Source organism: Pseudorca crassidens, chromosome X (assembly GCF_039906515.1).
Source record: "Pseudorca crassidens isolate mPseCra1 chromosome X, mPseCra1.hap1, whole genome shotgun sequence".
NCBI lineage: Eukaryota > Metazoa > Chordata > Mammalia > Artiodactyla > Delphinidae > Pseudorca > Pseudorca crassidens.
Window position 1 is genome coordinate 117,491,724 of NC_090317.1, and position 27,712 is coordinate 117,519,435.

General features: G+C 49.4%; 1 protein-coding gene across 12 annotated transcripts in view; it reads left to right on the plus strand.

Moving 5' to 3' along the window:
- Positions 1-27,712, plus strand: part of SH3KBP1 (SH3 domain containing kinase binding protein 1) — a 344,093-nt gene that overhangs the window by 292,106 nt on the left and 24,275 nt on the right. For all 12 annotated transcript variants that reach the window (XM_067724411.1, XM_067724414.1, XM_067724416.1 and 9 more), the window contains 2 exons: positions 646-805; positions 17,205-17,290. In XM_067724411.1, coding sequence (XP_067580512.1) covers positions 646-805; positions 17,205-17,290 — 246 coding nt within the window. The remainder of the gene's footprint in view (positions 1-645; positions 806-17,204; positions 17,291-27,712) is intronic.

A 27,712-nucleotide genomic window follows, 5' to 3' on the forward strand; every position in this document is an offset into this window, starting at 1 on the left:
CCAGTCTACCTTCCAAGGTGAAACTGTGCACAGGAAGAATCCAGAACTAATTGTTGGCTCCTGGTGCTTTACACAGGCTGACCTGGGAGACGTCAGGCCTCTTTCCTCTGCACACCCGACAGGTCCCGCGGGTCATTGACCAAACCCATCAGCCGTTTACCGAGCACCTGCTCAGTGCCAGGCACCGTGCGGGTTCTAGAGAGATGGCCAGACGTGGGCCCTGCCCGTGGGGGCTGACTGCCTGCAGGCCATGGCAAGCATGCAGACACCCAGAGAGTACTCAAGTGGAGCCCGTTTATAAGGGGCTGTCCTTCGCAGCTCAGGAGAGGGAGTAGGAAAGTCTGCCTCTGAGGGTGGGTCCAGCCATTGAGAAGGGAACATGACCGTGTCACATTTCAGCCAGGCTAAATGTGAGTAGGCCCCATGAAGTATGAGTAGGAGTTTTCCAAGGGTGGGCAATGGCCGGAAGGGCCCATAGGTCTTTTTCTAACTTGACCAAGAATAGATGATGCTCTTCGCCTTCCATCCTGACCTTGGCAAAGAGCGTCAGTGATTTTTTTAAGCAGAAAACAGGCAATCTTCAGTACTGTCACTTACACTAGTTCTATCTGTCTTCTTTATGCTTCTTTAAACAATGACTTAAAGAAAGACCAGAGAGAGAGCCAAAACTGGATTTACAGAAGCCTTCTGTTCCTGCCATACCGCCCAAAAAGCCGCGGCCACCCAAGACCAATTCTCTCAGCAGACCAGGTGCGCTGCCCCCGAGGAGGCCGGAGCGACCAGCGGGTCCCCTGACCCATACCAGGTACTGCTCGGCTCTTGATGCTGGGGCGGGGGCGGGGGCAGGGCAGCCGCAGGACGCTGGACTCCAGCCACTTGGGTCCTTGCTCCCATGCTCAGGCAGAAGCGGGTGTGAGGCTGGGGGCCGCAGCGTGGGTTTCAGGATTAGAGGTGAGAATCCAGGTCCTGGCATCTAGGCCCTGCTCACATGTGGGGATTTCCCCCTGTGCTTCCTTAGAGCAAGGCCAGCTGCCCTTCCGACCGGAAGTGCGGGTGGCGTGCCCGCCTTCACTCCGAATGTCCTGCTGGCTTGGGTGCGTGCGTCTCACTGGCAGCTCCATCTCCTGGCCCTCTCCCTGCTCTGGGGTGGCCCCCTCCACACTCCCAGGCTCCCTCTGCTCTTGCCTGTGCAGCCCTATTGTGGGACCCAGGACCCAGTCTGGCAAATGTTGTCTTAGTGTCCATGTCCACGAACTATGAGACCCTCAAAGGCAAGGGGCATGCTTCGTTCAGGCACGAGTTCTGAGACGGGCCTGGCAAAACTCAAATTTGTTCACTGGCTGGCCGGACACCTGGGTTAGTGATACGGAATCAGAGTTGGACATTGTGCCTTCCAGACCTGAGATGCCCACCACAAAGGACAAGGAAGTGTCACGTTCTCTCCACAAGTTCATTGCTGGAACTTTCTACCATTACATGCATATTATACGTGTTGATGTAATATACTGGAGCAAGTCGGTGGCCTAGAGGTCTTTACATGGACCTGTCAACACACAGTCACTCACCAAATTTTTGTTCTTCTGAGCTAAGTTTGCATGGTGAGAATCTTATGGGGCTTCAATGTCCTCGCGCTAGAGTCAGGCAGGCTTCCAGGCTCACGTCATAGTAGGAGTGGGAGCCCCAGCAGGTCGCTGCGCCTCTCTCCTCACCTTCCCTGTCTGTACATTGTGGATGATCATGGAATGCATGTAAAAGGATGGAAGGATATAATTTCCGAGTATGTAGCCTCGGGCCTGTAAATCAACTTTCACTGTCTTATTTATGATTGTGTATCAAACTGGGTATACTGGAGTGAAACAAAAATAGCTCATGTACATTTTAGAAAAAATTTTAAATCATGGTAAAATACACATAACACAAAATTTTCTCAGGTATGTGAGCCCATTGGAGGAGCGGCTGGCTCACTTGTGTCATTCGGCAGGTGTCCCCCCCAGATCCAATCAAACAACTGCTCCCCTATGATGGCCCCGGGGGAAACTAACGGGACCAGGGCCACTGTTGAGTGGGTCAGGCCCCTACGTGTTGTGTCCTCTTCTGCTGACGGACATCTGCACGATGAGGCCGCTTGCCAGCCCCAATGACCTTAGCAAGGGCCACTTCAGTAGCGTGGTCGGCCCAGAGCTCGCACCTCAGAAGGAAAAGTTTATGTAAACCTAAGTGCTTCCAAAGAGAACACGAGCTCCACAAACAGGGAGGAGGGAGCAGCAGGGGTCGTACATCGCTTTGTGGTGGGTGAAAGGAGGGCAGAAGCCACACTCTGCCAAATTCTTATAGTCTTCCAGGGACCACAGGCATTTCGATGAAGTCAGTAACAATTTCCAGAATATTCCTGCTGCTCTAATGATCCGATCCGAAGCGAAGTGCGGTTCCAATGGCTTCTGCGCCTTCAAAGGCTGCTCTCAGCCGTCTCGTTAGGAGATAGGTGCAGGCCTTGCGAGCCATCGATTAGACCTGCACGGGAGCGGGGAATGAATGATAACCTCCGACCCTCTGGGCTCACAGAAGCCCCATTTTCCTCCCGCCTCTGCTGAGCTCTTCCCCACCTCCAGCCCTCCCACGATCCAGCTGTGGATCAGAAGAGTGAGCCACCGAGGAAGATGCGTGAGAGGGGTTTGTACGGAAGCAGTGGGAAGCGTAACTGTTCTTTACATTGTGTGTGGCATCTGAGCGGCCTGGGAGAGGGGGGGCAGTCCCCGACCTCCCAAGCTCCCAGGGCACTGGTTTGCAGAAAGGAGGGAGTGAGAGGCAAGCCCCACGCTTCCTTCCTGCCAATCCCTGGGCAAGGCTGGGAGCATTTGAGGAGCCGGTACCTTCTCTGCCCGCTTGCACAGCCAGTTGAAGGGAGGATGGTGCCTGCTCTAACTTGGTGGTTCTTAAACTTGAGCGTGCATCGGCGTCACCTGGAGATCATGTTCAAACACATTGCGGGGTCCCACCCCCACGGTCGTTGATCCGGCAGGTCTGGGAATCGATGCTGCCGGTCCACATCCACGCTGTGAGAATCTCAGGTTTTTGACAGTGCCACCCTCCTTCCCTGGCTGCCTCTCATGCATCCGTTAGTGCTCCCTGACTTAAGTGCCCAGTTAGCACGCCCCTCTTCTGGAAGCCTTCCCTTATCTCTCACAATTGCTCTCTCCTCCAAACGCCTGACACCCCGTGTTTAGCCTGGTGCGGGGCCCCATGCTGTGCCACTTGGGATGCTCACACCCCCGGACTCCTTTACCAGATTTAAAGCAGATCAAGAGTGTGTTTTGTCATCTCCACATGGTTTACGGGGTTGAGCATATGGTAGTGGCTCGTTTAATACACTTGTTGAATGCCATGGTTCCTAAGAAGGGGGGAGGTGCCAGTGCTTACATTTTGTTCACTTTTGCTCTCCTGTCATCCTTCCCAGCCCCTGTGCAAGCTCTGTAGCATGTGCATCGTATGTTCTAAGTCACCTAGTGTGCCATGGATTTCAACATAAAAAAATTTAAGAAGATCGAAGAAGGGCTTGCTGTTTCTCAGTATCTCATGCACTTCATATTTTTTGCTAAGCAGTTACATCGGACAACCAACCTGTATACTGGTTTATGAACTTGTTTTGTTCCGCCAAGGTAGTTCAGGTAGGAATGTTAACAGTCAAACAGTTTTGTGTCGGTAGTCCTCCAAGAAGGGGTATTGTCTGCTGTGCAAACCCAAATCCTCGCCAGGATTTACCTGACTGGATGGGTAGATGGGCGGATGGATAGACAGATGTTTGAACACATGGACACACGGTCACCGTTTGCTGCTCTTACTGGGAATGAGGCATGAGGCATTGCCACTCCAGCTGCAATGTCTGGGCTCAAGCTTCCTCTCACCAGCCAGAAAGCTCGCTGCCAAATGTGGCTTCCAGAAGAGATCAGTTTCTTTCTATTTAAACAGGGACTAGCATCTTTTAGAAAAAGGAATACCTAAGTTTAGGAAAAGGGGAGTCATTTTTAGATGCATTTACTTAACAGAAATGGATTGAGGGATTACTGTATACCAGGCACTGTTCTGGATCTTAGTAACGGTGGGGCTCGGCCATTATAGATTCTGGTCTTCAGGAATCATGTCGAAAGGAACTAGGACACCTGCGCGATTTTGTGTCCATCTGAGCAAGTAGCAGCATGCCGTTAACATACTTACTTCCAGATAGTAAATGTAGGTAGAAATTTAACGGAAAGAAAGAGACTTTTTCCAAAAAAATTTAGTACCAGAGTTGATTTAAAAATTGAATGATGATAGGAGATTCCCCTAGGTCATAAGTGCCTTTGTTTGAAAGTCTGTGCTTTGGGGATGCATCAGTCATTATCTCACAGCATAAAGACAGTGTCTGCTGGTCTCGTCCAGCCCACCATATAACTAAGGTAGTCGTGGTACAAAGAGCATTCTGTCTACCTCTATCTTCACACTTGAGAAAGTGGAGTCTCAAAAGTATGGCGCCTACTCACTTGTTTTGATATTTGATCATAAAGATATTTCAAATGACAGAATATACCTAAACTTGTGTGTGCTGTGTGTTGTATACACACACACTGACATGTGACGTTATATATCTCATAATGTGCATTATCGATTTAATAAAGATGGGGTCAGAAACCCCCATGAGAAGAGGCCCTGAAACTTGGGAGGAGGGTCCAAAAGAAAAGAAAATCCAAGGAAAAGCTGGAAAGAAGCAGGCTGTCCTGAGCCCTAGCAGTTTGCATGCAGCTGGAGGCAGCGAGCTAGAAACCTGAGGGGCAGAGCAGGTGTGTGCCTTCAAAAGAAAATAAACCCGTTGGGGAAAGAGGTAGAAGCAGGCTGAAGAGACCAGAACAGGTTTGTTCATCTTCCCAAACATGGACACCCAAGTTGTAAATAATCTCATTTTCTTCCCAAAGAGCGGGCAAGCGGGAGCAGGACCTTTGGCCCAAGTTGCCAGGGAGCCGTGCCTGTTGTCCGCTGCAGTACAGAGCAGCCAGCGCTCTGAGTGGAGGGGCAGGCAACTGGCAGGGCGGGGACGGGCGGGGCTGGTGGAGGTGGGGCCTGAGTGATGGGGCGGGGCTGGTGGAGGCGGGGCCTGAGTGATAGGGTGGGGCTGGTGGAGGCAGGGCCTGAGTGATGGGGCAGGGCTGGTGGAGGCAGGGCTTGAGTGATAGGGGCGGGGCTGGTGGAGGCAGGGCCTGAGTGATGGGGCGGGGCTGGTGGAGGTGGGGCCTGAGTGATAGGGGCGGAGCTGGTGGAGGCGGGGCTTGAGTGATAGGGGCGGGGCTGGTGGAGGCGGGGCTTGAGTAGTAGTCAGGGGCGGGGCTGGTGGAGGCGGGGCCTGAGTGACAGGGGCAGGGCTGGTGGAGGCGGGGCTTGAGTAGTAGTCAGGGGTGGGGCTGGTGGAGGCGGGGCTTGAGTAGTAGTCAGGGGCGGGGCTGGTGGAGGCGGGGCTTGAGTAGTCAGGGGCGGGGCTGGTGGAGGTGGGGCTTGAGTGATAGGGGCGGGACTGGTGGAGGCGGGGCTTGAGTGATAGGGCAGGGCTGGTGGAGGCGGGGCTTGAGTGATAGGGGCGGGGCTGGTGGAGGCGGAGCCTGAGTGATAGAGGCGGGGCTGGTGGAGGCGGGGCTTGAGTAGTCAGGGGCGGGGCTTGTGGAGGCGGGGCCTGAGTGATAGGGCGGGGCTGGTGGAGGTGGGGCTTGAGTGATAGGGCAGGGCTGGTGGAGGTGGGGCCTGAGTGATAGGGGCGGGGCTGGTGGAGGCGGGGCTTGAGTGATAGGGGCGGGGCTGGTGGAGGCGGGGCCTGAGTGATAGGGGTGGGGCTTGTGGAGGCGGGGCCTGAGTGATAGGGTGGGGCTGGTGGAGGCGGGGCCTGAGTGATAGGGGCAGGGCTGGTGGAGGCGGCACCTGAGTGATAGGGCGGGGCTGGTGGAGGCGGGGCTTGAGTAGTAGTCAGGGGCGGGGCTGGTGGAGGCGGGGCCTGAATGATAGGGGCGGGGCTGGTGGAGGCGGGGCCTGAGTGGTGGGGCGGGGCTGGTGGAGGCGGGGCTTGAATGATAGGGGCAGGGCTGGTGGAGGCGGGGCCTGAGTGATAGGGGTGGGGCTGGTGGAGGCGGGGCCTGAGTGATAGGGGCGGGGCTGGTGGAGGCGGGACTTGAGTGATAGAGGCGGGGCTGGTGGAGGCGGGGCTTGAGTGATAGGGGCGGGGCTGGTGGAGGCGGGGTTGAGTGATAGTCAGGGGCTCTGGGACTGAGAGGAAGGAAGTGAAGCTAAAAGAAGTAAGAGGAGGTGAGCTGAGCAGGGATGGAGTGGAAACAGGAAGTGGGGAAAGTCGATGGCCAGAAGTACTGGAGATGCTGGTCAGGAAGGGGAGGTTGGTGCCCACAATTTCAGAGGCAGAGTGGGTCTGAAGATGGACATATCCACAGAGGGAGGCGCCCTGAATGTGGGTGACTGAGGATGAATGAAGGTCGTAAGGGCTGAAGGGACCAGGGGAGGGAGGGGATGGATTGCCCACATGGCTCTCATAGGCTCAGGAAGATGGCAAGAGCTGAAATGAGGTGAGGCTGATGTTCTCGAAGCCAGTGTCCTCCCAGGTGGATGTCGGGGTGTTCTGGGAGTTGATGACAGTCAATGATAAGAAAGTTTCAATAGTCAGGGCGGTAGCAGGTCATTAAGTCATGAGGTTCCAGATGGATGGAGTTGCTTACTGTGGCTCAAGCATCGCAGAGGGCACTGTCCACTGACTTCAGATGTGGAAGCCTGTGTCAGAGGAGGAATCTCAGTGAGAAGGTGGGCAATTGGGTCTTGGACACCAGGCTGAGGGCAGGAGGCCTAGTGGCTTCCCAGACCTGTGCCACTTGCAGATGGCCTATTGCTTTAAATCTTAAACACACCAGGTACATTTCCCATGAAAGGCTGAAGGCTATATGGAGAGAACTGGAACACGGATCCAGGGAGAGCAACAGTGGAATTGCACATTTTTTCCTTGTAATGAAGAGGGAGCCCTGAATACCAGGGAAACACTGGGAGATTAGTGACGAGCCCTGAGACATTTTAGCTTGAGGCAAAGATTAAGTAAACATTTATATGCCAAATATCAACTAAGTGCTTAGGGAAGGGCAGATGTCTCTCTGGAGACCAACTTACCCACACGGAAGTTAATTTTTCTTCAGATTTACATAGGCATCCCAGCTGCTTCAAGCCCCTCAGGATACAAATTAGCAGAAAGTAAACTTCTAGGTCCTGGTGGTTCTGTGAGGTGTGTGGTCCCCATGCCCACCAAAAGAACGCACTAAAAAAGACCTTTGCTCTTATTAGCTCTAAGCTAATCAATCATTTAATTTTTAAAAAAAAAGGGAAAGAAAGATAGCTAGAGTGCGCACAAATGTTCCCTAAGCAGGCAGATAGAATGTGTACCTGGGTGGTCAGGCCATCATTTTGAGTTTGGATTGCTCAAGTATTCTAAATGTCTTTTCAAAGATTCCTAGGGATGGGGCATGTGGTGTTTGAGTGTTTCCCTTCTTTTCTACAAGTCAGGACCAAGACACGTCTTTGGAGAGTTCAGGAGAGAGACCTTGGCTAGAAATTACAGAGGTGGGTGTCATTGGCTCACAGATGGTAGTTACACTCATGGAATGGCTATAATCACTCCAGGAGATTACAGAGAAGAAGAAGAGAGAGTACAGGCAACAACGGGGAAAACCATTACTTACAGGGCGGAGGAAGGACGAGGAGCTGTGGAAAAGGGTGAGTGGACTGCAAGGCCGTGGAAGCCACGAGAAGGGAGGGTGGAGCAGCTACCGGCCAGTGGGTCTCACGCTTGAGTGTACGTTGGCATCACCTGCGGTCTTGTTAAAACACAGATCGCTGCTCTCCAAGTTTCTGATTCAGGAGGTCTGGGTTCAGGCCTGAGAATTTGCGTTTCTAGCAAGCTCCCGGGGCTGCTGCCGCTGCTGGTTAGCCAAGCCCACTATGAGAACCTCCACCAAAGTGATAGCCAGGGAGACTGAAGGGGCTTTGGTCACTAGCTGGCCCTTGGTGATCCCAGTCAAGTGGTTTCTATACAATAGTTGGGGGTAAGAGAGAGACTCAGGGTTGAGTTGAAGAAAGAACAGGTGGGCTACCAAGCACGTGTAGACTTGTCTTGTGGTAAACTCGGCTATGGGGGAAAGGTGGAAATTGGGTGCTAGATATGGACCCAGTGTGTGTGTGCGTGCTCTGTGCGTGCGTGCGTGCGTGTGTGCTGTGTGTGGTGTCGTTCGTTGCTTCAGAAATGCATCAAGTGCGTCCATTTGGCTGCGCCCTCTTCTGGCTGGTAGTAACTACAGTAACCAGGCAAGACATGCCTCCTGCCCACCCACTGCTTACTGGGCTTTGGAGCCAGGCCCACCAGTGTGGAAAGCCCACCCCTCTGCTTCCTTACCCTGTAGCTTCAGGCAAGGTACACACCTCTCTGTGTCTCAGTTTCCGTTGCCACTCCCAGGGCACCGCGTTCTCCTGGCCCTTGTGAGGCCCTCAACCAGTCTTTTTTCCTCCCTTGAGAGAGCTCAGTGGGTGACCTTGTAGGGAGAGGAGTTGCCACATGGTGACAAACAGGCCATGCTCAGCAGCCCCGAGGGAGCGAGGAAACACGGACGCCCTCAGACCGCACATCGAGAGGTCTCTAGGGAGTGGAAGCAGAGCCGCAAGAGCGTCAGGGAAGGCTGGGCACTGAGGGAGGGTGGGTGGTTTATGGAGCATAGGAATCCCACAGGGGAAAATACCTTGTCACATTGTAGAAATGTCTACCTTATTTGCCGGCCTCATTTCATTTGTATGTATAACTTTCTCTCCATACGTCTTTCCATCCTCACCTAGAATAAATTTTATTCCCTGTAGCAAGATCCAACAACAGTAGTGATGGGCTTAGCCTCAGCTCAGTCTGAGCCACATTGATTTTCCTGCCAGTGACGGCCAGAGGCAGGCAAGGAATCAGTAGGGGATATTAACGCCCCACACGGGCACAGGTACTAATTGGTTCATATAACGCTTTTCCCATGGGCTATTTTTTTGAACACTCTTCCTCCAGGTGACACCCCACAAACTTTTCTCAGAGTTGTGCGCTGATGAGATCCCCTCCTCCAAGCATCTAAAGCCCCTTGCCCCTCTGAGAGGCCCAGCTGTGGGTTTGCCGATGGGAGCTGCGGGTGTCATCGTCCTTCGGCCTTAAGGGCTTGGGGCTTGTGCCCTTGGATGGGCTCTAGACGGAGGCCTGTTGCCACCCACACTTGCAGAGTCTGCATAGAGAACAGAAATTTGGAGGGGAACTGAGTGGGCAATGCCCCATCACCTTCCAATGTGTCTTCACCAACCATAAATAGCCCAGCCTGTTTGTGCTCATCCAAACAAGGACACAGTGCAAGGGGAGAGCTGCCAGGAAAACCACTCCGGTTCCCGCTTCCTGCGCCCCTGGCCTCGCTCAGGCTGCCCCACATTTAGACGGGAAGTTTGTAGTCAAAAAATGCCTGTGATTCCTGGGACATTTTAGGCCGTGGGGTGAGTGTGTAGGGGCTCCACGGGAGCAGCAGAGCCTTCGGATCCACATTTCTGGGAAAGGGGAGCGAGGCTGCTCCTGCCCTCCCGCTGATGAGCAAAGGAAACTGGGCTCATTGCTGCTGCAATTTTGTCCTTTCCTGAAGGAAGGATTCAACCTCCCCGGGCAGTAATGGCCCCTCACAGAACACTTCTGAGGGACTGGCTTCATCTCTGCTCCCTCCACAGACGGGCGGAGCCCTCTTAATGTTGCTTATTTGCAAGAGAAAAATCTCCAGAAGCATCAAACATGTGCATTTTGATTATTACCGCCCCAAGTGTGGTGGGCAAATGCAGGGCTGGGCGTCAAGAAGCTTCCATCCAGTTTTAGCTTTGCTACCAATTAGCTGTGCGGCCTTGGGCTCATAACTCCCAGCCTTAGAGCCCAGGACCCTCGTCTGTAATAAAATGGGGGCCTGAGCCAGGTAATCTTTACCCAGTTGTTTTTTTTTAACATCTTTATTGGAGTATAATTGCTTTACATTGTTGTGTTAGTTGCTGCTGTATCACAAAGTGAATCAGCTATATGTATACAGATATCCCCATATCCCCTCCCTCTTGCGTCTCCCTCCCTCCCACCCTCCCTATCCCACCCCTCTAGGCGGTCACAAAGCACCGAGCTGATCTCCCTGTGCTATGCGGCTGCTTCCCACTAGCTATCTGTTTTACGTTTGGTAGTGTATATATGTCCATGCCACTCTCTCACTTCGTCCCAGCTTACCCTTGCCCCTCCCCATGTCCTCAAGTCCATTCTCTACATGTGAGTCTTTATTCCTGTCCTGTCCCTAGGTTCTTCAGAACCTTTTTTTTTTAGATTCCATATATATGTGTTAGCATATGGTATCCATCGACAGATGAATGGATAAAGAAGATGTGGCACATATATACAATGGAATATTACTCAGCCATAAAAAGAAATGAAATTGAGTTATTTGTAGTGAGGTGGGTGGACCTAGAGTCTGTTATACAGAATGAAGTAAGTCTGAAAGAGAAAAACAAATACCCAGTTTTAATAGTCAGAGCCTAAGTCTGAGATGTTGTGAGCGGGCAGCCAGGAAAGCAGGGAGGGAGCGTTCATCTCCATTGACCTCGCATCCTCAGCACATGATTGGACCAGGAGCAAGGGGTTGGAGCAAGAGAGAAGAGAGGGTATCTCTAGAAACTTCACATCTGCCATCTGTCATCGTCCCTATGAGTAGATAACTCCCAGGTGGGATGAAAGCTGGGGAAAAATGGAGGATGCAAAGGGGGCACCTCAGTGGTTTTCTGAGTACAGGGGATGGGGCTTTTCTATTTCTTTTTCCTTTCCTTTCTTTCCCAACCTTTTTTTTTTTTTTTTTTTTTTGTGCCCATAACAATTTTTAGGCACTTAAAACCCAGACATTTCCATTATGGTAATAGATCCTTCTGAGGGCAGGGAGCGGAGACTGCAGAAAAGATTCATCATCTGGACTTGGGATCTTCTGCTTGCTAGGAATCAGTCCACTCTTTTTCCCTTCACCCCCCCACTCACCTCAGAAGCGTGTGGGGTCTTTTTGGTGGTTTTTAGTTGCTGCTGTCAGTGCTGCTGTTCATTTATTTATTCACTTGTTTGCTTGCCTCGGCTTCCTGTGCACTTCAGCATCTTTTCCAGGCCACATGTCTTGGCTTAACTGTCCCAACTTGGGCTAAATTGGGGCATGCCACTGGCTGAGCTCATGTTCTCAAGGGATGCACATGGCGCATCTTCCACATTTCCAGCTGTTCACATGCCCCATCTCACGTCTCAGGTCTGAGTGGAAGGAGCAGGCCCCCCTGGGTGGGTCGGGTATGGGATTTTTGTTTATTAGTAGCACTTTTTAACTCGGGGAGCAAAGGCGATTTACCCAGCTGGCAGTGAGCTGCAGTGACACAGGCTGTCTGGCATCCTCGATGACTCACCATCTCCAGGACCAAGAGGCTGAGTGAAGCAGCTTTGAGAAGCGGTCAAGAGCTTGGGCTCCGGAGGCAGAGTTAGTAGGTTCAAATCCAGAATCCCACCGTTCAACTAGTTTTATGACCTTTTGTCAGCAAGTGACTTCATGTCACTGAGCCTGAGTTTCCTGATCTATATAATGAAAAGAAGGGCCGCACAGGTGGGCTTCTCCAGGAAGCAAATTTTAGTATGCGAGACCTGTGTAGGGTTCAGTGCCTGTGGGGAGGGAGAAGGAAGCCGCTTTGGGCAGAGGGAGAAAAGTTGTGACGCCGGCTCCCCAGAGCCTCGGCCAAGTCCATGGGGGCTTTGGGGCTAAAATGGCCCCTCCGAGTTGTCTTATGTTGGGCTGAGATGGCTGAGACTTTTATACCGTGAAATGTGGGCCACGCTGGAAAGGCCAAGGAGGCTCTCTGCAGCTGAGGTAGTCCCTGGAGGGGCCAACAGCATTTCCACCGGCGGGGGCGACCAGCCCTTCACAGAAGGGGGCTCTGGGTGCCATGCAGAGTAGCTACTTCAAGGCGCAGTTGGGGCGATTGAATCATACACGGAAGGAGCTTATCCTAGTGCCTGGCTTGTGGCAGGCAGTCAGTAAAGCGTAGGTGCTGCTGTTACTTCTGTGGGATTGTCGGTTCCACTTATTGCTGCTGGGTGTCCTTGGGCTGGTCAACCTGTTCCCTGCGATTTAGGGTCCCTGGCCAGAGAAGCAAGGAGGCTCTTAGTTGCTAGTTGCCTATCCAAGTCACGTGTTTTAAATATCCATAACCAAACCTGCTGAAGAAATACAAGAAAATACCATTATTTTGATTTAACAATCAGAGGTGAGTGAGGACAACCATGTTCCAATATCTTTATTTAACAATATCTTTATTTAACAGCTGTGGGCATAGAAACTCACCATAAAAAAAAAAAAAGCCCTCACAGGAGCTAGTAAACTACAAAAGTATGAGCTTTTTCCGCTTTTGTTGAATTTAGTAACATCCTTTTTGCCAAAATGGTACCCATGTGTTGGGCAGACTGGAGGAGAACAGGGACCATCGAGGGCTGCAGCCTCATTGGGTGTCACCCGCTCCAAACGTGTGCTTTGAAGAATTTCAGAACTTCTGCTATTTTTCGGAACTGACATTCATTAGCTTTGTTGTAAACGTCTATAAATACAGTGAAAGGCATTTACAAATAGACATTGTAAAATGCTTCCACACCCACAGTCTGAACACTGTCAAAACACCAGCTGCAGCTTCCCTACTTGGAAGGATCAGAACCTTTTTTAAACTACACCTACTGTGTTTTCAAAATAGGCTTGTTTCTGGCCCTGTGTAGAAGATAATTTCAGCCGAAAGCCTGTGTCTGCTCTTGGCATGAGGGATCAGGACTTATTCAGAGAGACGGGAGGATCCCAACCTCCTTCCTTTCAGAATATGGCTGGCGCTTCAGAATCTGGGGAGCGGTCACTCACAGCTGCTATTTCCTATTTCTTCGGGTGGGGGGATCCCTCATGACCTGGACCTCTCAGTGTAGGATTTGTAACTCCACCCCCCCCAAATGGTTCCCAGGTGAGTTCCAGGTGTGGTCACAGGGGATCACAGAGGCACCTGTGGTGGGGGAGATCCTTAAAGGAGAGTTTGTAGGTAGGGGCCAGGCAATCTCATATTTTACCTGGATGATACTGTTGGGGAGAAAGGAGAGCGAACATAAGCTGCCTGAATTGTACAAATCTCTGTTATTAAAAGTGAAGTTTTTAGGGCTTCCCTGGTGGCGCAGTGGTTGAGAGTCCGCCTGCCGATGCAGGGGACACGGGTTTGTGCCTCGGTCCGGGAAGATCCCACATTGCCGCGGAGCGGCTGGGCCCGTGAGCCATGGCCGCTGAGCCTGCGCGTCCGGAGCCTGTGCTCCGCAACGGGAGAGGCCACAACGGTGAGAGGCCCGCGTACAGCCAAAAAAAAAAAAAAAAAAAAAGTGAAGTTTTTTTGAAAAAGAGTGAACTTTAAAAGGAATGAAAAATTTACCTATAGGCTTATCCCAGAGACAACTGCTATTAACATATTGGGCTGTTTCTTGCCCATCTTTTTCCTATGTATATTTTGGTTTGTTTTTCATTGATTTTACATAGGTGTGATCATACTGAATGTCATACAACTTTATGTCTTTAGGGAATAATGCAGTTATTATAAATACATAATGCATTCCCATTTCAGAAAAAAAGGCAAATGTTCATTAATTCTACAAGTATTTTTGAGCTCCTGACGTGTACCAGGTGCTGGGCTGGTGCTAGAAATCACCCATCAGACTCCCCAGGAATAACCACTATAAAAACATGTTCTTCTAGCCTAAAAAAAAAAAAATCCCTCTTCCTAATATATCAGAAGGGCATGTGGGTGCATGTGCAGTGAGGTGTATGTCATTTTTAACTTGTATTTGTCGCCTTGACATTGTAACATAAGCATCTGTCCCTGTTGTCATTAACTGTTTATATGTATCATTTTAATGGCTGTATAAAAGTCCATCATGTATCATAGGTTATTCAACTGTTCCCCTATTTATGAGAGACTCCAGTTCTTTTCAGTTTTTCTTTATTACAAATAATGCTGTGATAAACATCTTGATCCGCAAAACCCAGTTGGGTATTTCAGACTATCTCTTTAGCGAAGACCCGATGAACGTTTTAAATGCTATTGATATACACCCTGTTCTTAAAAATTACTTCTTTTTACCCTGCCCTGTTCCCCAAGGGCTTGGAGGTAACTTTCAAAAATGCATATAAAAGAATAAAATAGTTAAGAGTGACAGTAAAGGGGAAATAAGGGCAGAAAAGTAATACAGCCCAAGATCGGATAAGCACCACAATGGGCATAGAGTTCTCTACGGCCCCCCTCGAGAGAGAGGCTCACGTTGGACTAGAAGCTTCCAGGTATCAAACCAAAGAGGGAAATGGTAGCTCCAAGATCCACAGTTACTAAAATGCATGAATAAGCCACATGTTCAGAAGCAGCCGAGTTGTTCTGAGATACACATGGTTCACTGACATGCAAATCTCCCCATCCACACCTCCAACCCCTGCCCCCATGACGTTCTCCCCAGCTGCCCACTAGGGTGTCACCTCCAACCATCCTCACCTTTGGCCAAAAAAAAAGGTCAGTGGAATTAACTGGACTTTCCTTGCCTGAGTGACCTCTCTCCCTGGACAGAACATGTGTTTTCGTAAATTTTAATCCTTGATGTGTTTCCAAAAGGACAGAGCTGTCTGGCTGTGAGTATAACTTGAGTTCAGTCTGTGAGTTGGGAAGATGACAGCACCAAATCTTTCAGGCTCTGTAGATACCAAGTAATAAGATTAAGAGCCCTCAAGAACTTTTAAAAATGAAAATGCTGGGCTTCCCTGGTGACACAGTGGTTAAGAATCTGCCTGGCAATGCAGGGGACACGGGTTCGAGCCCTGGTCCGGGATGATCCCACATGCCGCGGAGCAACTAAGCCCGTGCGGCACAACTACTGAGCCTGCGCTCTGGAGCCCGCGAGCCACAACTACTGAGCCCACGAGCCACAACTACTGAAGCCCACATGCCTAGAGCCCGTGCTCCACAATGAGAGAAGCCCTCACATCGCAACGAAGAGTAGCCCCCCCTCGCCGCAATTAGAGAAAGCCCGCATGCAGCAACGAAGACCCAGTGCAGCCAAAAATTTAAAGAATAAAAAAAAAAAAAAGAAAATGCTTTCTTACTAATAGTACCACATTTCTAAAACATTTCATTCAGAAGTTTACATTCAAATTAGCAGATGCTCGGGCCCTGCCAATAAAGTTTTGAAATAAACATCCTTAATCCTGCCATTCCTGTTGGCTCGCTGTCTGTCCAAGGGAGTGTGCCCCGTGGGGCCTGAGCTTCGGTAGCCGGTGGGGTGGAGAGGGGGTCTGCTACAGAAATTTGGCCCGGGGGTCCCACAGCCTTGGGAGGTTGAGGTGAGGCAGTCTCCTAAGGCACATGCACAGTCTTAGAGCTGTACTTTCTCTTGGTGGAGACTAAGCCATTGGGCCCAGCCCTGGTTCCCTGGAGTTCTCACCTCTGCTTGTCTTCTGGCCGAGGGTGCTTGAGGTTAAGAGCCAGTCTTGTTCACTTGGGAGCTGAGGGAAGCTGACCTCTGTCTACTGGGCCTTCTCCACTGTCACAAGGATACGCATGTCTCGCTGAATGCCACCCCCATCACCCCTTCTTGGGTGGGGAATCCAGAAGTCTGCCCCTTACCTCCAGGTTTACAGGTCGCCAGCTTCTGCTTTCCTCTGTCCCCATTGCCTCCAGGACAAACTAAACCCCGAGGGACTCAGCCCAGCACCGTCTGACCTTTGCCAACCTTTCTCCTCTCACTGCTCTCTGAGGATCTCAGACTTTAGCCCGGCCACACTGGGCACTCCCAGCTACCCTTGGGTCCTTGCTCCGTCATGCCTCTTACTGATACGTCCTCTGTCCCTTTTCCTCCAAGGCCCAACTGTGATGCCGCCTCCTCTGTGTGCTCCCAGCGCGCCCCGCAGATCTCTGTCTTGACCCAGTTCTTGATTCCCTTAAGACCTGGATGTGCCTGTATCTTACCCAGCCTGTGCCATGTGGGCCTGGGGCTGTCTGTCTCCCATTTAGACCACGAGACCCTCCGGAGTAGGTACGACCTGGCTTGGCCCACTCATCACCCCCAGCATGGTGGGTATTTGACAATACGCACCTGGAATAAATCTGTTACTCGTTGTGTAGTTCGGCTGCCTGGTGAGCACGGGGGGCTGTGAGATGGACTATTTCTGTTGCTTTCCCGGGAACAACTACTTGGCTTCTCCCTCTCATTTCATGGACAAGAACCTCTCATTTTAAGGGCAAGGATCTTTTCCTATTTCACTTGCCATCACAGACCTTGGATAATCTTATTCAGGGCTCATCCGCCTGAAAGGGTCCCCAGAGCTGCCCGTTTGGAGGGATTTGGAGGAACCTTCTGCCCATGCATGAGTGGCGGCTTCTCTCATCGTGTTGGAGGCCTGTCCCCATCATCCCAAAGGGCTGCTCCTAGCCCAGATAGAGAGGGAAGTCTCTCGTGTCCTGATGGGCACAGGGCCACCCACCCAACAGCTGTCTGATTTTACAGGCCCATGCCCCAGCGCCAGCTTTCAGGCTGCCAGATCTCAACTTGACACCTTGTGCCTGTCAACAGCCTGGGTGGTGCCTCCACTCCAGGCCAGAAACCCTTTTTCTCAAGGTTAAAAGTAGCCGACCTTTGACAAGCAACATTGGCTAAATTCCTGGCTCCTTAAAAGGGAAGCTCCTGGGTATCGTTTGCTGGTGCTTATTTGGCCATGGGGCAGGAGCGGGCCCTACGTCGCACCCTGTGGACCAACAGGAGGGTTTGTGGTTGAAGGTGCATTGCTGAACAGTCGTTATTAAAATAGCCATCTCTGAAAATGTGTGTGGGAGGGGAGGGCCTCCAGTCTGTCGGCTGGTTTGCACCACGGCCCATGTGGCTGGACAGCTTGTCAGCCCCCGCTGGTCAGCCCCAGAGGCGACAGTGTGACCCATCCCCCATGCAGCGTACTCCTTAACTTGTGTGCAGCGAGAAAGCTGACGAAATGACAAGGACACACGCCAATTATTAAATGCCCGGACTTGTGTCTTTAATGTAGGGGTGACGGTCCAAAGATCGACTTGGCGGGCAGTTCGATCTCCGGCATCCTGGACAAGGACCTCTCGGACCGCAGCAATGACATCGGTGAGTAAGGAGAGCATTCTCGCTTCTCTTTGCAAAACTTTAAAAGAACCACAGAGCTTGATTTGCCCCTTCCACCAGCCTGATGAGAACGAACACAACCATTTAAATGCAAGGCTAACAACCCTCAGTTGGTTTTAGATATTGCAGTCTCGTAAAGATGGGAAGTAATGGTGGTTTCCACGTTAAAACAGAACGCCTGGGATTTTTACTCTCCCCGGCCTTAGGAAAATTTCCTTGCAAGGTCTAATGAAAAGAAATGTTGGGGCTTCCCTGGTGGCGCAGCGGTTGAGAGCCCGCCTGCTGATGCAGGGGACACGGGTTCGTGTCCCGGTCCGGGAAGATCCCACATGCCGCGGAGCGGCTGGGCCCGGGAGCCATGGCCGCTGAGCCTGCGCGTCCGGAGCCTGTGCTCCGCAACGGGAGAGGCCACAACAGTGAGAGGCCCCCATACCGCAAAAAAAAAAAAAAAAGAAATGATGAACAGACCTTTTGGAGAAGTGGGGATTAGCACTTTATATTCATATTTTCCAGCAATTTATGTATTTAGTCTAAAAAGGTGAATGGGTGGACATGCAGCATGGCGGAATTCACTGTAGACACAGCACTAAGTGTTTTGACTTTGAGTTAAAAATGAGCTTTGATGCGGTAATTGCCACTTAGTTCAGAACGTGAGGGAGTTTTCCTGAGGTCAAGATACCACCATGTGACAGATGGGAAGGTAGCTCGAGTCCGTGGGTAAACAGGCAGAGGGCTTTGGGGGGATGTGCGTGGGTGGAGTGCGGTCAAGTGCGTGCTGGTTGAGGCCTCTGTTGGTGTGACGGGGTGACAGCCCTTTTAAGAAATCCAGATTCAGGGACCACATTTCTTTCAGCTTTACATCTTTTGTTTGTACCTGTCATGGTCAGAAGTTAGCACTCTCATATTCTACATGACAGAGGGGGATACATTTTGGACTTGGCCTTTCATAAGTTACATTTTTTTATTTTGAAATAATTAGAGATTCACATGCAGTTGTAAGAAACAGTGCAGAGAGAATCACATACCCTTTGCCCGGTTTCTTCCTGCAGTAGCATCTTATGAACTATAGTGCAAGGTCACAAGCAGGATATTGACATTGATACACCCCACCAGACTCCTCAGTTGTAGTGGTACTTATGTGTATTTAGTTCTCTGCAGTTTGGTCACGTGTAGCATTGTGTATCCACCACCACAGTCAAGATACAGAACATTTCCCTCACTGCTAGGATCCATCATGTTGCCGTTTTATAACCACTAACCACACGCCCCTCCCCACTCCTCTTCCCTAACCTCTGGCAGCCACTATCAAGGATTGATTTGTCATGGAAGGTTCCAGCATGATTTGCATTGGCCGCTCAATTTAGAAACAAACGTCCGACAGCTGGCAGGCCTTGTAAGAGAATGGTCACTAGGGCGCCCAACATGAGCATTCTCATCACCTGGGGTTACTCTTTCTTGGGTGCAGTTTTCTTCTGAACCTGCTAATAGAGTTGCATCTTTGCGACTGCTGACCTGCAGTGTCTGGTCTGATCTTATGACAGCTTGGGAGTAGGATATGTCATGACCGTAAATACCAAAAGTGTTTGCCCTGGTTCCAGAAACTGTTTTACATCCTCGCTTAGCCTTTGAGAAGCGCAGTCAAGAAGCGTGACCAGGAGCTTCTGACGGCTTGGGCTGATGCAATAATAGAAACACTAGCCTGCTGTAGCTTTGGACTTGGTTAAAGGGCAGAGGAGAGCAGAGCAGCGGTTGGCCGTGAATGAGAAGCAAGCACCAGAATGAGCCTGATTAAGTTCTGGTTTTACTGCTGTGGTTCAACATTTGGGCCCCATTTTAAGGCAGGCTGGCCCGTTGGCGAAGTGACAGTGAGGGTCACACGGGGCCCGCCACAGGAAGGGAGGTATCACCCGCCGCCAGGACGCACAGGGCCGTGCCTTGCTTGTCAAGAGCGTTGGCCTCTGAGCCTTGTTTTCTTTGGGTCTGGAGATGGCTGAGGTGGCTGTCACGAAAACACTGACAAGCTGGTTGGGAAACGTTGGGGACGTTGATGGGGGAGGGTTAGCCTATGGAAGCTCTTCGTACTGTGTATGTATCTGGGCGCCCAGAAAGAGATGCTGAGGTGTGGCTCACTCTCATTTTGCCAAGAAGACATTAATCCCAGGAGACTATAATTCCTGAAGCTAATAATTTAGTGTATATATTATTTGCATTGCCAGAAATGATGCTTGGCAGCCTTGTAAGCAACCGCTAAATCCTTGAGTACCTACTGCTCAAGTGCAAGGTTATACTACTCATACACAGGCCCTGCTTTCCAGGGGCTTTGGGTCTGTTGCGGCCCCTAAGACGGCAAATGGAAAGTGTAACACTGACGGTCTGTCTAAATGCTGACGGAGTGGTAGAAAGTAAGACTGATCAGAGTTGGGGCTGCTCCTTGGTGCCTAGGATGTCAGGGTAGGCTCCCTGAAGGGGGACAGACTTACCTGGATCTGGAAGTTGGATTCGCTTCGGTAGAGGCAGAGGCAGGGAAATCACAGGGAGAGGGCTGATACCTGAGCATAGGTTGGCCTGGCTGCGGCAGAGAGCTTGCGCTGACGTGGAGGGGTGGTGCTGACCCGGAAATGGAAGTCGGGGCTGGATTGAGTTTGAGAGGGATGGATTTGTAATTTTTTCTGCAGGCAGTGGGAGCTCTTGATGGTTGACACTGAAGTGACATGATCGGGTCTAAAAATTCAGATAATAAGCGATGGAGCTTTGTGGGACCAATCAGATGAAGGGAAGGTGGGTGACAGGGAGCCAGGTTATTTGATAGTTCGCCTGAGAGGCAGTGAGAGGGAGCCGGAGTGGAGCTGCTCAGAAGAGGCTTGTGAAACAAGGGGTAGCTGCGCAAGCAGCAGTGCGAGAGAATGAGCGCTGGTCCTCGGGAACAGATGGGATTTGGGAGGGGGAGAGAATGATTTGTTAGCTCTGAGGTTTTAGGGTTGGGTGACTGATTGGTGGGGGGAAATGACTTGGGTAGAAATAAGCATATCCGGAGGAGGAACTGGTTTGGGGGGAAACGTGATGAATTTACGCATGTTGACACTGAGATTTGGGTGGATGTCCCATGTCAGTGCTGGACGAGGACTTGAAGGTGGAGCCTGAGGCCAGAGCGGCGGGCAGAGCTTGGCGTCTGCAGACCTGGGTTTGAGTGCTGTTGATTCTGCTGCTTCCTGGCTGGGTGACCTTCTGTAACTTACACCAGCTCTCTGAGCTTCAGCTTCGTTCTCTATAAAGAGTTCTAACGTCTCTCTAAGCTTCCTCACCTTGCCTTGCAGAATTACGTAAAATCTGTTGATGAGCTGCCAAAAGACAGAGGTGCTTATTATTAACGTTGTTGTTTGCTTAAAAGAGATAAAGTCAAGAAGATAAATAAAATCCTTACCATGAAAAAAGAGAAAGAAGGACCTAGAACTGAAGACTAAACCTTGTGCAAAGCCCTCATCTAAGGGAAAAGTGGGCTCTTGCAACATCACAGGGGCCAACGGAGGAGAGGATTTTAAGCAAAGTGTCTTAGGTCCAGATGCAGAAATGTTCTTTGCAGATGGGTCGGTCAAGATTAGGACATTGCCAAGGGGCTGGCTCTCTTCAGGGCTGCTTTTGTATATCTGCTTTTGTAGCATTTGTTCATTGTTTTGAATCAAGAAGGAAATTATTTGTACCAGAATGTTTTGTTAGTGTTTCAGACAATTGAAGCTGTCCAAATGCGGGCCGCTGCGAATAACAGAATACAGCCTTGAAAGCCATTGGAAATCATCGTTGTTAGCTATAAATAAATCTGTGTTTCCTCTTAATAAAGCTATAATTTTAAATTATTATCATATTAAATTAGGGAGCATGGCTTTTTCAGATCTCGTGTGGGCAGCTACCAGCATCTGTCAGCCCGAGATAATTTAGAATGAAATCAGTTGGTCCAAAGCTAACTTGTTGATGTCAGTTTGAGATACTGTTTGTATCAAACTATGCGGCCATATTTCAAGTAACATAATAGGAAACATGGATGAGCTCCAACACAGGCCTGCACATGAATAGAAATGAAAATTAAATTGTCTGGTTTTCTCTTGCTGACGGAAGAACCTCTGTTCCGATTGAATGGGAGATTAGAGGCCGCAGAGTCAAGTGCCGTAACATTTACTTTTATTATGTGCATATTGTAGTTCCCATGGCATGGTGGGATTTACTGTTACACTTCAATGCTACGGAGATTTTCTGTTCCTTTCACACTAAAGCACATAGCAACAGGCCTCCAGGTGCGAAGCAGCCTGGGAACTGAGCCATCTAGTTTCAACTAATTGACTTCAAAAAAAAGCCCTTCTCATTCCTCCTAAGTTGCTTGCCTTCTTTGTTTTGACTCTTGTTTTCCATTCCATTCAAATCTCATCATACCTTTCCCACTTCCGTCTCTTTACGTGGACATCACTCCTGTTCACTTGAGGAAGCTCATTTCCCCTCTATCTTTTCAACTGACCCCACAGACCCACACTTCACATGCCAGGCAGTTTGGGGCCAAGTATTACCAGCTTTACAGTCTATGGTCTTAGGATGTGGAACTGGTTTGGAAGCTTTGAAGGCAAACTTCAACTTGTTCTCGGATCTCTCACCGATGCCTCGGCCTGTGGTTCATTCAGACCAGGAAATGTAAAAGCACTTCCCTGCCTGTGCCCTGGGAATGCTATTAAGAGCTAATTGCTTGTGGCTGGGGTGCTGGAGAGCTTCTGAAGCTGGGCTGTGCTGATGGTTGCGCGCTCTGTAAATACTAAAAATTATTAAGTTGTACTCTTAAAATGGATGAACTTTATGGTATCTAAATTATACTTCAGTAAAGCTACTGAAAAGAAAAGAGAGCTAACTGAAATTTTCTGAGCATTCACTTTGAGGTCTCAATGTCAAAAAAAGATACACACACCTTTGCCTCACTTTATAAAACAGCTTTGTATGTCTATTTAATAGCCACTATGTTAGTGTTTCTGAGTTGTCTATAAACCAACCTTTTATAAATAGGATTATGTTTCAGGTGTGTTAAGGAAGCTCTCTAAAAGCTTGTAGTGGAATCATTTTGTAATACAAGTAAGTTCCTTCGAGGTGTTAAATAAGTGTATTGTTTTACACAGTTTTCTTATATTGGGGCCCACCTGGGCATTGATACGTATCGTCACAGCTGTGGTGATAGAATAATCACAAAGCGTTCGGAAGACTTAGGAGTGCTTTTCTAAGAATATTTGGGGGTAGAACAGGCCTTTATAATCTTTGATTCCTCTTTGAGGTACAATTTGTGATAGTTTCTTCTGAGTAACATAACTGTGGGTATTCCGTCCTAGTGTTAGAATCATTCCTCCAGTGCAATGAAGAGCATACGCTCTCTCTCTTCATCTCCCTCTACTGTTGTCCTGAGGTTATAGTGGTGAAATCATAGCAGTGGGAGCGAGCAAGCAAAAGGAAAGAAGGAACTAATAGTCACTGGGTGCCTACTAGACGTTTGGTATACTTTATATATTTCTCATCATCACCATCCCTGTGAGGGAGGTGTAATGTCTCTTGTTTTACAGGGACTGGACAGGGAATGAAGAAAGTCAGGTAATTTGGGCAAGGTTAACCAACTGGTAAATCACAGAGTTGGATTTGAACCTAGTTCCCCCTGACCCGTGGAGCCCAAATTTTCCAGTATATGAGGTTGGTCTATATCAGTGGTTCTCAACCAGTCTCCCCAGGGGACATTTGGCAATGCCTGGAGACATTTTTGATTGTCCCAAATTGGGGGTGGAGGTGGGAGTGGGGATGCTACTGACATCTAGTGGGTGGAGACCAGAAATGCTGTTAAACATTTTACAGTACACAGGGCAGCCCCTGCAGCAAAGACTGATCCGATGCCACTGTCAATAGCACCGAAGTTGAGAAAGCCCAGTCAGTGCCAAGAATCCAGTGGTGAGTTAGGAACAGCTGGGATAGGGACAGTGTCCCCTCAGTTGAGTGCAGCCTTATGGTCCTGGGATGGCCCATCTAATTTCCTGAGAATCTCTATAAAACGGAGTGTGAAAATGGTTTCAGAGCTCTTGGAAACTTGTGAGTTTATATACAAAAAAGTAAATATATTTAAGTTATTCACCTAAGCACGGACCAAGGAAGTTGCCACGACCTTTGAGAGAACGCTCATCCTCGTTCTCCTTGCCCTAGAAAAAAATGATATAATTTGCATCTGATTTTCATACAGAAAGGGTGTTATGTTTGGGATTAGATACTCTGCCAAGATTTAATACCCAGTGTTTAAGTGGATGTTAAATGAAAGGACAACAACAAACATGAAATTTAATCAGTGCTAAATTAGAAATCTGTGTGGTAAAGCTTAAGCCTGTATATAGTATAAAGCAATTTAATAGTGACCAGTAACACAAAATTTTTGTCAATATGACACCAAACCTCTATAAACAAGTGATTAAAATTTTAACTTATTTGAAATTTCTGCCTTATGCCATAAGAAACCACTTCTTGGGATTTCTTGGACAGATTTCGGGGAAGAGTTAGATCCCAGGCTTTGGGCTGTTGGTTTTTCTGTCCCCATTTTTACATTTTAACTTTCCCCTTTTGGAACTAGAGAGCCAGTTATTGGGCCTTGTAGCATTTCAGGTCATTGAGCAATTTCTCGGGTTTAATAGGACAACATATACTGTGTCCTGCCTGTCTTAAAGAACACCATGGGTGACATTTGGAGTGTTCCAGAAGGGCTGCTGGCTGAGCATGTGTGTGAACAAGCCGCACCTCTCGGCTCTCTTGGGGTTAGTTGCTCTGACGTGAGAGCTTTCATTTGAGAGCCACAGCTCACTGTTACAGACAGTGTCCCTTTACCAGTGACCTTCAGACATGGTCTTTGGGATCAGGAAGGTGGCTGGCATTACCCGTGCAGAGGAGAGGAAGATGTGGTCCCTGCTATGTCACCATCGACTCTGCACATGAGGCTGTGGGGTGTGCATGTGTGGGGCTCTGGCTCCTATTCAGGGACACCAGTCATGACCAAACTTCAGTTTGTATCAGGATGATTTGAGAAGCACTATGCATTTCTCAAGCGTGGTGATAGAAGGCAAAAGAGATTGTGCTTAGGGTCAAACGCTTTATACCAAGGAAGTGAAACAGGTTGAGCTTGTGATTGCTGGGTCTTGAACCTAGTCAGTCCCTCTGACCGGTTTTGGTTTCCTCCCCGCCCTTCAGGACTTAGCCTTGGCTCAGAAGAGGTTCTCCGCCTGGGCCTCCCCGTCCAGTGCCCCTTCCCCTGGTTCCCGACCTCTCGCCTAAGATTCTAGGTTTGTGCTGAGTAAATGAGGCCAATCTGGCCACCGGCATTGGTTTCCAAATCACCTCACCGTCTTAGAGAAGATGGGTTGATGGCAAGCCCTTGTCCTTCTCAGCACTTCCGAGAGTCTGCTGTGTCAGGGTTCCACTGACACATCTACACAGTTAGAAACATCGGTCCAGACCAAAACTGAGGTGCTCACCTCTGCCTGCTTGGCCCCCGGCAGGGCAATCCTGGCCTTTGGCAGTCTGTCGCATGGATTAGGTTCATGCTTACTTTTCATGGGTTCCACAAACTACTTTTACCCCATCACATCCGATAAGCACAAAAACAATAAACATTCAAAGTGCCAGTGAGAAAAGTTTCATGCCAACTGTACAAACACAGGTGGAGGTTAAGCAGATCCAAGTGGGGGTGACGATCGTAAGTGTTGCATAACCTCCTGGAAGTGATGTATCTGGGGGTGTGAATTATTCTAAAACACAGAGAGCGAACAGTGTCATCCTGCCCAAGCCACCCACAGCCATCAGCCTGCCCTGAGCAAGAGTGAGTGACTGGTGAGACTGGGGGGGGGGGGGCATTTGGGTGTGCAGCAAGCATCCTTCAGATGGCTCTTGGCTTGGAGAGGGTCGCAGTGCCCACTAGCTGTGTGGACTTGTGGCCAGCCCCAGAAGCTCACCTGTGTGCAGGAGTGGTGTGCCCTCCTCTGGTACTTTGGTCGCCTCCCTCTCTGTGGTCAGGGCCATGGCATTCTTCGTTCAGCCCAGCTGCTTAAACACCTCTGCTTTTGCTACACTCTGAGACCATTTTCAGCTTTAAGAATACAAATGCAGAGGGACACCTAGTGGATTCAAAGTAGTCTATACACAGCAAAGAGGCGTACGTAGTATCCCGTGTTACATCCGCAGTGGGCCCCACTGAGGCCTCTGAGGTGGGAATGAATGTGGAAGCAAGAAGGGAACAGGTGACAGTCAGCTCTCAGGTTGCACGTGGCATTTACTTGGCCTGCGATGCCCCCTCCACCCACTGGCTGTGGATTCAGGGATTGGCAGAGCCCTGTTATGGCTTCTCTTTGACTTGTAAATATCCAGAGGGATACACAACCTGCCAGAAAACGATGCTCAAGTACCCCTTTGTCATACTAAAAGCGTTGTAGACAAACTCCCCTTTATTAAGGAGGAAAGTTGAGTTATCAGACTCCTTGTAGCCATGGACTCTCGCTAGGGCATGGTCTGGGAACCTCAGCCCACGCTGCTTCCCACTGCCTTTGGTTCATTAAAAGAGAAAAGTGCTGAGCACTTGCAGAGTGAGGTTGGGGGCCCCATTAGAAGGGAACTGGATCTGGTGGTGACAAGCTAAGATGAGGTGTCAGTGAACAGGGAGGCCTGATTTCAAGCCAGAGAATCTTTCTTTAGCTTCCCGATGCCCTGTGGTAGCACTCTCCGCCTCCCCAGGCGGGAGTCCTTCCTCCCGGGGTGGTGCCTGATCTTTGGAATTTCCCAGGCTCACTTACCCCCAATCGCCCCCCCAAAAAAGCCTAATTTGAGGGCCTGCTGGTTTTTATTTTACTAACGAAGCACATTTTAAAAAACAAATGCCATCGCCTGGTAGAAAGGATATGATCTCCAATTTAAAAATTGAACACATTTGACTTACTGAGAGACTCGCAATGTTGACCTTCCTTTTCTTGGCACTTTATGTATGCATTGGGGATAACTTTGTCGTGACTGCATACTAGTGCTTCGGGTGGCTTCAGATTTGAATTCGTAGCTCCGCAGTCCAGGTTGAGTGAGTCTCAGCTCCTTTTTCCTCTTCTTTATGACAGGGTTAGTTACTAATGCCCACCTACCTCAGAGGATTGTTGTAAAATATAGACATGGTGTGACGTGGCTGAGACAAAACAGGCGCTTTCTGAGTTGTAGTTGGTACAGCTGCAGTTCAGATAGAGAGAAGAACCAAGTATCAACCTACATTCTTGCCGTGACTACTGTTCTTGGAAAATAGGAAAGTTCTTGAACACATAACATAAATCAGCTGAGATTTTGACAGCTGTATCGGATATCGTTTCATATGATTTGCTCAGTTGGCTTTTTATATTAAAGAGCTGCTCCCCACCCCCCAATTACAAAGGGAAAAGGTGCTCACTTTCAAAAAATGAAAGAACTCAGGACGTTAGACAGCGAAAGTCCCCAGGTATCCCAGCCTCTCCCTGAGGTAATCACTGTTAATTTGTCGTACACACCTTTAGAAGTCTTTCTGTGACTGGATGGATGGATGGACGGATGGTTGGATGTTTTTAAAATGTGATCATGTTAATACAATACAGTTCTAGTCCACACTTGTTCTTTTGTACTAAATAATGTATGTTTGACATCTTTCCATATAAGTCACGTAGGTCAACCTTATACTTTTAAAGGCTACATGATATTCCATTGCATGACTCTACTGTAACCAATTCACTAGGAGCAATGCTGCAAAGACCACCCTAGGACAGTGATCTGCAAATAGGATGACATGAACCTTGGGGGACCATGGAGACTTCTCAGGCCACGGACAGTGCCTCATCTTCTTATGTGCTCTTTCTTCAAACTCATCTCCTGAGAGCCCCGGTGCCATGCTGCTTTTCCCTTCTCACTCCCCTTTCCCACCTCACATGGCACAGCCAATCTCTTGCCCGCTCCAGGGGTATAAAAACCCCTGGTGCAAACTCAGAGACAATTCTGAGATTGGTGTTAGACTTGAGAAACTGAAAGACTCTGTTGACTGGACAAAAACTCCTTTTACAAGTCGTCGGTTTCTAATTATTTGCTTCCATCAAAACTGAAGGAGGCACCCACTGAGTTGTCCATCGATAGATAGTTAAAAATAGTTCTTGATGATGCTAGACCACTGTCTGATTTTTGGTATGTAACTTGGAAGGACTTCACGGAATTAAGTGACATTGTGATAAGAAAATTCTTTCCATTCCTATCTACTTATTTTTGTGTTAACAAAGTTTCTTGGCACTTACATCTATAAAATGAAAAATAGGAATAGAATCGATACCAAACCGTGTCATTCTGGTGATAAGAGTCATACAGATACAA